Source organism: Topomyia yanbarensis, chromosome 1 (assembly GCF_030247195.1).
Source record: "Topomyia yanbarensis strain Yona2022 chromosome 1, ASM3024719v1, whole genome shotgun sequence".
NCBI classification, from domain to species: Eukaryota; Metazoa; Arthropoda; class Insecta; order Diptera; family Culicidae; genus Topomyia; species Topomyia yanbarensis.
This window is the reverse complement of record NC_080670.1, coordinates 11370094-11383870: the sequence shown is the minus strand read 5'-3', so window position 1 is coordinate 11383870 and position 13777 is coordinate 11370094. Positions and strand designations below refer to the sequence as shown.

The 13777-nt window shown below is 37.2% G+C and overlaps 1 protein-coding gene across 10 annotated transcripts in view; it reads left to right on the top strand.

Annotated features, from left to right (window-relative positions):
• Window positions 1-13777, top strand: part of LOC131676886 (protein phosphatase PP2A 55 kDa regulatory subunit) — a 94984-nt gene that overhangs the window by 35820 nt on the left and 45387 nt on the right. The window contains exons 1-2 of one of the 10 annotated variants that reach the window (XM_058956270.1): window positions 969-1229; window positions 2413-2836. The exons of 4 other annotated variants lie outside the window; for them this stretch is intronic. In XM_058956270.1, coding sequence (XP_058812253.1) covers window positions 2830-2836 — 7 coding nt within the window. In that variant the 5' untranslated portion in view covers window positions 969-1229; window positions 2413-2829. Of the gene's footprint in view, window positions 1-968; window positions 1373-2245; window positions 2837-13777 lie in introns of those variants that run through there. 5 more of the 10 variants (XM_058956267.1, XM_058956268.1, XM_058956269.1 and 2 more) reach the window with 5 other exon arrangements.

Here is a 13777-nt window from a genome sequence, read left to right as displayed (position 1 = left end):
TTCTGACGAAAATTCAAATTTCTTTTTTGATAGAAGTTCAATACTTATCTCCTCCAACTCAGGCATGAGTAATGTTTATTTACATTGCACGATTGGTCTGCTCAATAAGGTATTTTTGGCTTCACACTATTCGTCTCTTTCCCTATTCTCTTTGGTGTTTTTCATTCTAAAGACAAATTTGTTCAGATGTCTGACTGATATCTGGTAAAATTCTGGCTCAAAATCAATAACCGATTCAGAATCCTGGCCGTTGAAGACAAATGAAAATATTTTTTTATGAAATGTGAAGTTTGAAATACCTGGTATCCCTGCCACAACGTTAGCCTTTTCGTAACATGTTAACAGTCCTTGTTTGGCGTTTTCTCAAGGTTTCGTTTCAAAATATTTCGAAAACCACATAAAAAATAGTTTAAACTCTTTTATATAGCCTGAGGCAATTTAATTCGAGTAATTGTGAACTTGGTTCCATCTAAACAAATTAAGTGCTGGATAAAACCAACATAATGCTACAGTGTTGTGTTACTTTCTACAGGGTTCGAAAGAAGATGAAATTTTCTACTGAGAAGAAAAAAACAGTTGGCGAATTCTGTCTTAAAATTTTCTCTATTGATTCAATTTTATGGATACGTTGCACAAATACCTTGGTAAATTATAAATCTTTTTTTAAATGGTTCTGTTTTAGTGATAATTATAGTTTGATGCTTACGTTTGTATTAGGTTTAATGGCCCCGTTTCTTCTCGTTCTGACGTCTAATTTGATATCAATGCACCCCTCGCCATTACCTGACCATTCAAAACACGTCTAAATTAGACACCGTAACAAAAAACATGCGCTGTCACTGCGATTCGTCGAAAGCGAGCTGCGGGCTACATAGTTCTCTCACCATCCGCTGTGAATCCCGTGGCGGCGCTGCAGTCGCGAGCGTCTGTCATCCCGCGTCGCGCATTTTCGCACCGAAAAGCGACCGACGTCGTCGCTGATGGTGGCAGCTGGTGTAGTGTTTGTGAGCAGAGTGTGGTGCGAGAAACAGCAGCAGCATGAATCGTCGTCCTCCATCCAGCAGCAGTCATTAGTAGGCAAAAATTGCGGTAATCGTCGTCGCCGTCGGTCGTCGTCTTTTCGTTTTTTTCTTCTCCGATTTTGATTGGGCATGAATTAAGTGATACCAGGCGAAAAATACGCGAATAGTGTTTGCTGGTCGCGTGTGTTTGACTGGCTTGATAGTTCGGTTAGTTAAACTATCCTCACTGGTCGCAGGGAATAACGCGTTTTTCTCGTTTTGAAGTTCCAAGGAAAAAAAAAATGTGCTGCAGCTGAAGCGCTCCTCACCGAGGCAGAATCGTGCGAGTGCTAAGAAGTGCAGGAAGAAGAGTAAGCGCCGTGTGGTTGAAGGCTGGCAAATTTGTTCGATTTTTTATTAGTTTTAATTCGATGCCGAACAGTATACGGGAGTTCTAAGTGAACCGTTTTTGGTTTCGGCGTCGAACCGGTGTTGTTCCGAGAAGCGAGGAAAACATCGCTTTCCTCATTTCGGTCCATGAAAAGTGCGAATTTCGGTGGTGGTGTTGCTTTTTCTTGTTACTCCTCTTCTCACTCTGTTGTGTAAAGGAGATAGATTGAGGCGGGGAAATGAAATGGCAATCCGGTGGTGGTGTGGGTTCGTAGTAGTGGACCGTGCTATCAGATGCGCGTTTTTAATGGCCTTGAAATGGCGAAATGAAATAAATTGAAAAGTGCATGTTTCTTAAAACTAATTTGGCATTTAAATATTAGTTTCGTCATCAAATTTAAAATATGTTATTCCTAGCTGTGGTATAAATTTTTGTTTTTTTTTATAAAAGCGAACATTTAAATAATTTTATTTGACTGATTTGTGAACTTTACCTCATGGCATTTTCATTTTTGATTCTGCATTACAAATTCGTAATTGGTGCTCATTCAAACGTGGGTGTAATCTATCTTTTTGCACTACACCGGTGTAGCACGAGGAAAAAATGAAAATGCTATTAGTGTCCATTTAAATTTAAACAGTAGTCATCATCAAACTTGTTAAACTGTAATAACTAAGTGTAGCAAATTTTTAATTCGATATAAAAAAATTAGGATATTTAACATTCGGCCTTAGTTTTCATTTTTAACAATAAATCTGGCAGCCCTGCTACCGCTGAATCAACCACTTTTTCCGTTCTGTTTTGCTGAATAATAGTACACACACATTGCGAACCACCACCATCAATTTTTTAGAGAAAGAAACGGCATCGGAACCGAGATCTGTGCAAGAGCGAGAAACGCAATCCCCTTCGCGCGAGATTGCACTGATCGATCTTGCGCAGGTGTGCGTACGAATGCGACAACATTAGCAGCAGCAGCATAAAATAACGCTATCGTGTGACGTTTCGTTTCCCATCCAGAAAAAGAAAACAAAAACAAAGAAAAAGAGTCTGGTCTTTCGTACGTGAAGAACGGAAGTGTGTAGTAGTGAAGAATCGCGAATCGTTTGCAGATTTTGCCCCTGGGGTTAGTGCGTTTTTCACCCGCTCCCGTCAGAGCAGCGGAGTGGTGTTGGTGCGTTAGATAAGCATTCTAATAACATCAACAAAGGAAATTTTGCTCAAGTGTCGGTCGGAAGCAGCTGAAGGAAAGGCAGTTGAATAAAAAAACCAAACAAAACGATCGGTGAAGCAGCGTGAAAAATATTCGGGAAGTCGGTAACGCAGAATTGTCGCCGCCTCCTATCACACCGACCGGTCTCGCTACCGTTTAGGAGTTTTGTTTTTGTTGTTCTTGTATGAAGGAACGCTCTGGTAGTGGTTGCGACGCGATTTGACATGGCCGGTGAGTAATCGCAAAGGAACATAAATTTTATTATCCTACTGGTAGAGGGGCGAGAAAAATTGGTCCGTTTGACTGATGTGTACTTGGTTAGGTTTTGACAGATTTCGTTCAGCCGGTTTCTATATCGATTGACATGGTTCCCTACAGGGAACAAGTCTAATTTGATTCGATAGAAAGACAACGAAATTGAATTGGGGTTTAGTCGCGGAGCAATCAACGCGAAAGTGGTCCTTAAATCTACGATATCTACTGTGGCAATGCCATAACTATTAGGATTTTCCATTGATTGACACCGGTGTAGTGGAGTGCACTGAAACTGCACCGTTTGTGCTCTTTCTAGCAGAAGTGCAGAAAACTGGGTATGTTCCATTGGCATTTCTGCTAGAAAGTACAAAACCAGTGCACTCCACTACATCGGTGTCAATCAATCGAAAACCATATATAACTTTTCTTAATTACAGTAGAATGGATGTGGGCCAAAGGGAAGAGAAAATTACACTTTGCCGTACAGAAGCAATTTTCGAAAAGCCGAACAATCGGACACAATCGTTCTTAAACAAACCTCAATCTCCCATAAATAGTTATCTTCGCTGCGTAATCCTGACGAAACTTTAGCCCGTAAAGCGACAATTGATAGGGTGCCAACCGCAGTGCTAGTCTCTTGATGAGTCTTTTGGGCAAAAGTCCGGAATGGGTAAAGCAAGGATTATGACCGTTTATTATTGTACACTTACACTTTTGCCCCTTTCTCTCTTCAGTGACCGGCCGGTGCTATGGGGAACGGTATGCAAAAGCCTGCCTGGTCGGATTTAAAAATAACGCATAAGCACCGAGTCGTGACAGAAGCAGGACGACAGAGCATATAATAGCAGCTGGTTGGCAGTGGACAATAAAATATGAACGAAATTGGCTTTGCCAAAAAGCGATGTGTGATGATGCTGAAAATTAGGATTACGGCAATTAGATCTCTGGATAGGTTCTGAATTGGTCGATAGCCACGAGAGTAGGATGTTGCCTAAGCAAGGTACTGTTTGTACTAAGGTCAGCTGGATTATGTGTAAATGTTAATACGTTTGGCTAACAGCACACAAAAGTCGCCTCGGTCCGAAACAGCGCTGAGTGGATTTACCAGATGATAATAAACCATGTCAATACCACATATTCCTACTTGATCCGGAATCTCACTTTTTAACTTGGTAGTCGTCCAGTCGCTAGAAAAGGAACTGCCAACGTAGGAATGGTATGTGAAACTAGTAATTTCCTCTTTCGCCATTGGGGGTTTCATACAGCAACACACGTGTGCTCAACGCGTTGTTGCAACTTTTTTTTTGTATGGCCATCTACTACGGGCACAGATCTTGGAATGATAAAAGATGAGGAAAATTTCTTGTTCAATTAGTGATCTACATCTAACACAAAACTGTTCGTTAATTTGTTCGCTTATAATGAAAGCGAAATTTTTCATCGCTCAAGACATAAATCTTTACCTTGCCTTTTGTGTACATTTTGTTGTTTTTGTTTTGTTTTGTTTTGGTATCCGTTTTCCGTGAATTTTTTGGCTTTCAATATGACTTTCTGATTAGCTGTCGCCCGTAAAATAATCGAATAAAAATCGTGATAAATTTTTGTTTTGAGAGAACGTTGACATTCGTCGTCTGCACGTAACTGCAAATGCCTGGCTGAATCACTTCTATGTCATATAACATCGCATCAATGATAGAGCAGTGGGTATAGGGCCAAGTTCGTCCTAGTGGTGCAAATCTGATAAGCAACTGAACAAACCTTATTTTTTAAATTGCTTGTTCAATGTTGATATGATGAGCTAGAGAAGGTACTGCAATTTGGGCGAAATTCTATTTGGACCGTATCCAGGTGGCCAGAAGCCTAGAGATTTCAAACATCTAAAAGCAATATTGAACAATAAACATTTTGGGATTACCAGGAGTTGCACATTGAAGGATGCTTCGTTACTCCCAAGCATAATTTTCTACCGATTCTCTGTGCAAATTCAGCTAGTCCAGATCGATAATGGTGGTCGCACAAGCTCAAGATCATGTTAATGTACAATTGTTATACGCAAGTACAATGTTTATCTGTATATGCAAGATGCGAGCTGGTGCGGGACGGTGTGTTTGATTTGTCGAAGTCATTATATTGTAACCGCTGAGTCAGGAAATGGATCTAGAAATGGCATATATGATGAAACAGCGGGTAATTTATTGTCTTGCATGCAATTTTATCTTTCCGAGGGTTCGTTGGTTACTTTTTTTCCTGTATTCAATTGAATTCAAGCATTCGGATCGATTCATTCGGGAAGTTTGGATTCCAATATCCTAGGCGAGCTCATATCTTTGCATCTTTTTTATCATCATGTTATTTTTCTTATTTTGATAAACCGTAAATTAGATTCATACCAACACTCACTAACACAGTCAATTGCGTACAATATACACTAACAAACATTCATTCCAAACGTACAAACGCTCGTGGCCTTCGCGATAATACCAACCTGGTCACAAACGTCAACATTGTAACTGCGATCATCAACGGCGATCTCGCCAACATTTCGGTAACCACGTGAACGACTTAGCACTTATAAATTTACAAACGCGGACTCAAGCATGCACCCACAATCGTCCGTGTTTGCGCAATCATAAATCGGTCACGTTCAAAATTCCCTACCCTCGATTCTAGCAGCATACTAGATTCATTCCTTTAGTTGGATCAACAAAAAAAGTTCGCTCAATCTACTACACAACACGTTCCATGATGACATGTCCGGGAGCTCTAGTTATATGGGGGAACTCACTATCTTAGTATCTGGACCGCACTCTTAAAATCAAGTATCAGGTTCACAATCCGCGCGATCATTCAAGAATACACACGAATACGTGCATGGCCACACGGTTATAAAATCGAATTTATCTTCGAGAAATTACATACACACTAGCACCTGCGACATTAAAACACTCACGCGACATACAAAGCATAAGGGATCGAAAATGTTAACATACAAACACTCGTGCTCTTTGCGATGATACGCGCTTCCGCTATGCCCTTCGCTCGCGCATCTGAACCGTACACCCAATATCATATTCAGAATCACGGTCACTAAACGCTAAAATACATACCTCTAACGTACACACAACCACATTAAAACAATTAGACAATTATGGTCACGCGCAATAATTACAGGTATTCGTCTGGCAACCGGAGAAAGCATATTTTAAACGCAGAACTCATCATTTTAATGATGGTCTTGGTACTGCGTCCTGTGTTCAAGACATCATAGTCTTGTCCGTCAGTTTATGGATGTATGAAACTCATTAGCCGCCATCATTTGCCCTAGTTGCCCACAGAAGCAACAAAAGAACATTTAGAATTAACCGAAAATGAGCCTTAATACTGAGTTTTAAATCCAAGCCAATAAGGTCGCTAGAATGTTATTCGTTACAAAATGTGTGAATGTACGACACTCACATTAATGATAGTTGGGATTTCGGATTTCAAAATGGTGTCAATCATCAATTTCCGTTATCTACTGACCATGCTGGCCCAGAAAACCTCTCATACGACGAAGGTTTTCAGTGTGGTGTGGTAACCGAAACTTATCATCTCTCATCAATGAGGAGTCACCTGGGTTTCCCAATCGTCACCTCACGTAAAGTAGTGCTCGGAATAACTTTTCGTGAGAGTTGGGCTGGCATGTGAGGTGAGTTGACGGTAAATTTAAGGCCCCTTATCCGTTTTGAATATCTACACATTTTCAAACGAAGAAAAGTTTTTATTGTCATGTTTGAAAATTGAGTTTTTTCCAGGTATCTAAGAAAATTAATATTCTAGTTCATTTGAGAAACACTTGTGGCACCGCTGCATAGTGGTTAGAAAGTCCAAAAACGTGAACTTATTTTGCTAGAAGCCACACCATGGAATACATTTGGAGTAGCTGTTCGTATGAATATTTTCCACAATTTGATGGAAATTAGAATCAGGCATGGCTTACTACAAACGAACTAAAAGACATTTATATTTACGAGATAGAAAATTGGTGTCTTCACAAATGTTTTAGAAAAGTCGGTAATGAAAAAAATTGCTGAAGGTCTTGAGCTTAAAGGATTAAAAGTAATTGATTTAAGTGAAAATAATGCTTATAGGGTAGACGAGCCCTTATTTATCTCATTAGTCAGGATGCCACACAATTTCTTTGATAAATTGACTTAGAGTGCTGCAGCGCACAGTGGCTCGACTTAGAGCAAAAGGTGGACTAAAGTCAAAACGTTGTCCTATCAGTTGAAGTAGGACGGTTTTATGTAATTTTGGCACGTACAATTCGTTTTTGATATCAAAACACATTAAAAATAAACATTTACTGTTTATTAGGGTGACTCAATTTTTTTTTTGTCGAGGCGATTCATAAATTATTTTAAAAGAAACTGTTGTGCACTAAATTCGTTTTTGATATTTAAACACGTCAATAAGAAATTCTCACTCGTTAGGGTGGCTCAAAAATAAATATTTTGATGTAATCGTTCATAAAACTGTTGAATGGTAATGATCATGTGCTGAATTTGTTTCTAATATTAAAACCTATTAAAAAATCCCATCTCATTGGGATGGCTCAGAATAATTATTTTGTCGTAGCATTTAATATTTGTTACTAGTTATGTTTGTACATTGCATTTCTTTTTGATATTAAACTATATTAGAAAACAGGGAGGCTAAAAATAACTATTTTGTCGTTAGGGTTCTTAATTTTTTGTTAATATTGGTACGCCGCATTTATGTTTTATATTCAAGAGTTAATTTCCATTTCATTAGGGTGCTTTAAAATGATTGTTATATCTTTATGTTTCAAATAAGATGATTTTGAATAACTTTGGAACGTTGAATTTATTTTTGACTTAAACTAATTTTTTAGAAAACTTCACTAATCAGTAGTTTCATTCACGCATTATTTTGTTTTCGTCATGGTTCGATTTTTTTTTCAACGTGAAAGCTTCAAATAGATTTTTTGGCTGCAGGAATTGAGTAAATATTTTATGATAAAGTATTTCGGGGCTACCGTAAGTCTTCTCGCATCCACTAGAAAAGTATTGAAATGATTATGGCTTAATATCACATCACATCACATGTGTTTTATCAAACAGTGTTTTTCACTTGGGTTATTTTGAGATACTTAGCCGATTTATCTACAAAAGGTTGGGCAAACGAGAATTTATACATTTACAATTTTGTTTAGTAATACATTTATTCATATATTTAAAAATTTATTTTCAGCTTCATGAAATGGATACTATCGACATCTAAGTAACTAATCTTTCCACTCGGCTCCCCATTTGTGCTCCTGTAAAAACTTCATGGATCATCCTCTCAATATTATTTGAAAGCTGTGCATGTCTTTATATCATTATTCTAGCTTAAAAATAATTATTTAAATCAATAAGTACCACGCGTCTCCATCTGCAGTTTTTTTAAATTTTGATTGCTTATCGCAAGTTTTCGCAAAATTACCATGGGCTCATATGAAAGAGAAAATTAAAAGCTTTCGAATGAGTATAGTGCGATAGCGGGCATTCGCGGGCGTCGTAGTTGTTATAGCATGGGAAGTTCGTACTTTGTTAATTATCACGACAAACAGCCTTTTGCATAATGAATAAACAAGCTAGTAACTCATTTGTGGTAATTTTACGATGTAATTTAATCAAACGAATAATTTTGCTGAAGCAACCTATGCCATACGAACAACTGTTTCTTCAAAAAAGTAAAATAATCAGATAAAATCCCTGTGAGCAAATTATGCCAAAAGCCTTGGAGTAAAGCCCTTCTACTGGCTGTGAAAAATACATTTTTTATCCAAATAGCCTAAATTCTTGCCAAAATGTCTCCGACACATAAGCCTATATAAGAAAAATATTAATGAACATATCGCGTGACCTTCATATCTGGACTTAAGTCCGGGCTCGTCCCACTGTGCAGCGCACAGTGGGACGAGCCCGGACTTAAGTCCAGATATGAAGGTCACGCGATATGTTCATTAATATTTTTCTTATATAGGCTTATGTGTCGGAGACATTTTGGCAAGAATTTAGGCTATTTGGATAAAAAATGTATTTTTCACAGCCAGTAGAAGGGCTTTACTCCAAGGCTTTTGGCATAATTTGCTCACAGGGATTTTATCTGATTATTTTACTTTTTTGAAGAAACAGTTGTTCGTATGGCATAGGTTGCTTCAGCAAAATTATTCGTTTGATTAAATTACATCGTAAAATTACCACAAATGAGTTACTAGCTTGTTTATTCATTATGCAAAAGGCTGTTTGTCGTGATAATTAACAAAGTACGAACTTCCCATGCTATAACAACTACGACGCCCGCGAATGCCCGCTATCGCACTATACTCATTCGAAAGCTTTTAATTTTCTCTTTCATATGAGCCCATGGTAATTTTGCGAAAACTTGCGATAAGCAATCAAAATTTAAAAAAACTGCAGATGGAGACGCGTGGTACTTATTGATTTAAATAATTATTTTTAAGCTAGAATAATGATATAAAGACATGCACAGCTTTCAAATAATATTGAGAGGATGATCCATGAAGTTTTTACAGGAGCACAAATGGGGAGCCGAGTGGAAAGATTAGTTACTTAGATGTCGATAGTATCCATTTCATGAAGCTGAAAATAAATTTTTAAATATATGAATAAATGTATTACTAAACAAAATTGTAAATGTATAAATTCTCGTTTGCCCAACCTTTTGTAGATAAATCGGCTAAGTATCTCAAAATAACCCAAGTGAAAAACACTGTTTGATAAAACACATGTGATGTGATGTGATATTAAGCCATAATCATTTCAATACTTTTCTAGTGGATGCGAGAAGACTTACGGTAGCCCCGAAATACTTTATCATAAAATATTTACTCAATTCCTGCAGCCAAAAAATCTATTTGAAGCTTTCACGTTGAAAAAAAAATCGAACCATGACGAAAACAAAATAATGCGTGAATGAAACTACTGATTAGTGAAGTTTTCTAAAAAATTAGTTTAAGTCAAAAATAAATTCAACGTTCCAAAGTTATTCAAAATCATCTTATTTGAAACATAAAGATATAACAATCATTTTAAAGCACCCTAATGAAATGGAAATTAACTCTTGAATATAAAACATAAATGCGGCGTACCAATATTAACAAAAAATTAAGAACCCTAACGACAAAATAGTTATTTTTAGCCTCCCTGTTTTCTAATATAGTTTAATATCAAAAAGAAATGCAATGTACAAACATAACTAGTAACAAATATTAAATGCTACGACAAAATAATTATTCTGAGCCATCCCAATGAGATGGGATTTTTTAATAGGTTTTAATATTAGAAACAAATTCAGCACATGATCATTACCATTCAACAGTTTTATGAACGATTACATCAAAATATTTATTTTTGAGCCACCCTAACGAGTGAGAATTTCTTATTGACGTGTTTAAATATCAAAAACGAATTTAGTGCACAACAGTTTCTTTTAAAATAATTTATGAATCGCCTCGACAAAAAAAAAAATTGAGTCACCCTAATAAACAGTAAATGTTTATTTTTAATGTGTTTTGATATCAAAAACGAATTGTACGTGCCAAAATTACATAAAACCGTCCTACTTCAACTGATAGGACAACGTTTTGACTTTAGTCCACCTTTTGCTCTAAGTCGAGCCACTGTGCAGCGGGCTGTGATTCTGAACGTGACATTGAGTGTACGATTAAGATGTGCCGGCGTAGGGACTTCCCGATCACGTGTATCATCGCAAAAGGCTCGTGCATTTGTATGTAAACGTATTCGATTTTAATTTCAATTAAATATTGTAGATGGGTGACTATTTGCATATTGGCGTGTGCTCTTGAATGATCGTGCGGACCGTGAATAGCATACTTAATTTTCGGTGTGCGGTTCAGATTCTAGAAGAGAGCGAGCTACCCCATATCACCAGAGTTCAAGGTCATGTCGACATGGAGCGTGTTGTCTAGCGGACATTAACATTATTTTTTTATTAGATCTAGGATCTAGAGTAGATACTTCACGGTGTGAGCGAGAGATGATCGTGCGAACACGGGCATTTGTTCTGCAACCGTCACAGTTCCTTTGAATTAACAATTCTTTATTTCGATAAACTATATCAAAAAAGTTTTATCTGTTGTTCATTACATTAAATTGTAGTTATTTAAGCTTTTTTCACGCAAACTTCGTTTGTAATAATCAGCACAACGGTGCAAAAGTTCCAATAATGGCCATTTTAAGCTATTTTTGAGTTTTAACCATTTTTTTTAAATAAAAACATCAAATGCAATATACAGGGTTCGACACTCGAAGTGTAACCAACTTCAGACCATTCGCACAGTTGTCACACTGGCATCAGCTAGCCATATTGACTCAATGATAGTTCGAAGTATTGTTAGCAAGCGTACAAAAACATTTTACCAAAAGTGAAAGAAAGAAAAAGTGATCAGCGATGGAATTCAAAAGAAATAGTGTGATTGCTTTATATTTAGCTGGAAAATCACAAAAGGCGATTGTCCGCGAGCTCAAACACCGTAATGTGAGAAAAAGGTTTTGTTTATCACATCATAGCTCGTTATAATAGTACTGCTAACATCGCATTTTATCGTATTTTGAGGGTTGTGAAATTTGGTTTACGGTATCTGAGCTCATGAGAATTTGATCGGAATGAAGGTGGGCATCAAAATACTGCAACAATTACGAAGTTTCAAACGCGAACCTCCAAACGTCCATGTTCGCGCGATCATGAATCGGTCACGTCCGAAATTCATTACCCTCCGTCCTAGCAACCTAGGTCCATACATTTCGTTGGACCAATCAAAAATTTAAGCTAATATACACTAGACAGCACGCTCCATGGAGACATGACCGGGAACTCTGTTAACCGAAAATGAAATATCAGATTCACGGTCCGCGCGCGATTGTCGAAGAACACACGCGCGAATATGCGGAAGACACGCGGTTATAAAATAAAATTTATGCATGCGAAGTTACGACACGATAGCACACGCGATCGAACACGTTAACGTACAAACGTTCGAGTCCTTCGCGACGATACGCAATATTTTACTTGAACCAAATGTAAGCCAGAAACAAACAATACTGCACGCATCCAATTCTCACGTGACTATTCGTGCGGGCTTTATTATAAATTAAGGCGATATCAGAAAGTACGTGTAAAATCAGGCATTCTTGAAATGGGTCGTTGGATGCATAATAGAACTATCACCTTTCATCGCCAGGGCCAAAAATGCCAACATCTTTAGATAAACCAAATAGGTCAGTGAAAAGCTGCAAAGAAATTTCTTCTGTAAAAGCGCTGCCGGTCAGTGGAATGTATACACACACAACCGGCAGTCGCCGTTTTGAATCAGAAAAATCACAATTACACTTTAGGAATGATTCTGGCTGTTGCTTTACATTATCTGTTATATGACCAGCGATTCTGAGTGTTGACTGGGTGATGACGGTCACCCAACAGCCACATTACCTAAAGTTGTTCTCGGAATACATTTTCGTGAGTGTTGCAATGGCAAGTGAGGTGAGGTGACGGAATAGGACGCATTATCCTTTTAACTATTAATACATTTTTCATAACGTAAAGGATTTTTATTTTTATGTTTAAAAATTCAGTTTTGCCAGCTTTTTTAAAACAAATATTCTAGTTTATTTGAAAAAAGAAAAACCTGATGGCACTACATGGAAAAAATAGTCCTCAAAATCGCGAATAAAGTGCCATGAAAATTATGAAAACTGAACCATGAACAAAAATCATGTGTTTTATAATTATGTTCAATTCCCTTCAGTAACGCCCGCTTAACGCTTTTATTAGTGAAAATGTTTGTTTTTGTTTTGTAAACTTCAGTCACGGTTTCCGCTAACCTATTTCTAATTCGATTTTTAGTACGCGAGCTAGTTCACAACTTCATGAACATTATTCATAAAATCACAGGTTGACTCATGATGTTTTTCACAGATATAGGAACATTAATTCACAAAATCAAAACATTCTGGTTGCGTTCTCGTGAACTATTTCACGAACTTAAGAATTTTATCAATGAATCCATTCAATCCCCGTGAACTAATTCATGATCTCTAAAATTTTAGACGCGATCCAATATCCGTGCTCGTAAAATAGGTCAATTAATGACAATATTATTCATGTATTTGTGAACTAATTCATGATACCTAGTATAATAGTCACAACTTACCATTCGTTTTCGTGAAAAAGTTCATGAGATCATAAAATATTCATGTATCCGTGAACTGGTTTATGATTCCTAACAAATTAATCACAATTATCCGTGCTCATTTGTTTTCGTGAAAAAGCTCACGAAACCATAAAATCTTCATGTTTTGGTGAACTGGTGAACTTCCTAGTACATGATTTGCAATCTATTTGACGTGTTGGTGATATTTAGAAGATATCCCTAATCATTTACAATTTCATGCAACATGGTAATGAAACTTTTACGTGAACTCTCACCAAATTTGGAGTATTATTCGTGTTATCATTTTTGTTATAAAAAAGACTATTAGGACCTCCCCGAGCAAACGAAAAGCCCATAATATCCCCATTATCATGGTCCAAACTCATCCTCACTGCATGGTGTTTTAATAGTGTTTGGAATGGGTTTAACCCGTTAAAACATCATCACCATGGTCCCGAGGGATCCATTTTAAAAACCATATTCTGATGTATTTATGGGTTTATGAGACCATTTCATGGTATTTTGATGGTTGTAAAATTTGGCGCGGACTATGTTCATAGTATTTTTATGGGATTGTATGGTGTTTGAACCCATGAGAATTTGCTCGAGTCGAACATCGTTATTCATTTAATGAGGTTCATTGTGACGTCTGGACAGAAAACCCCAAATAGTGTGCG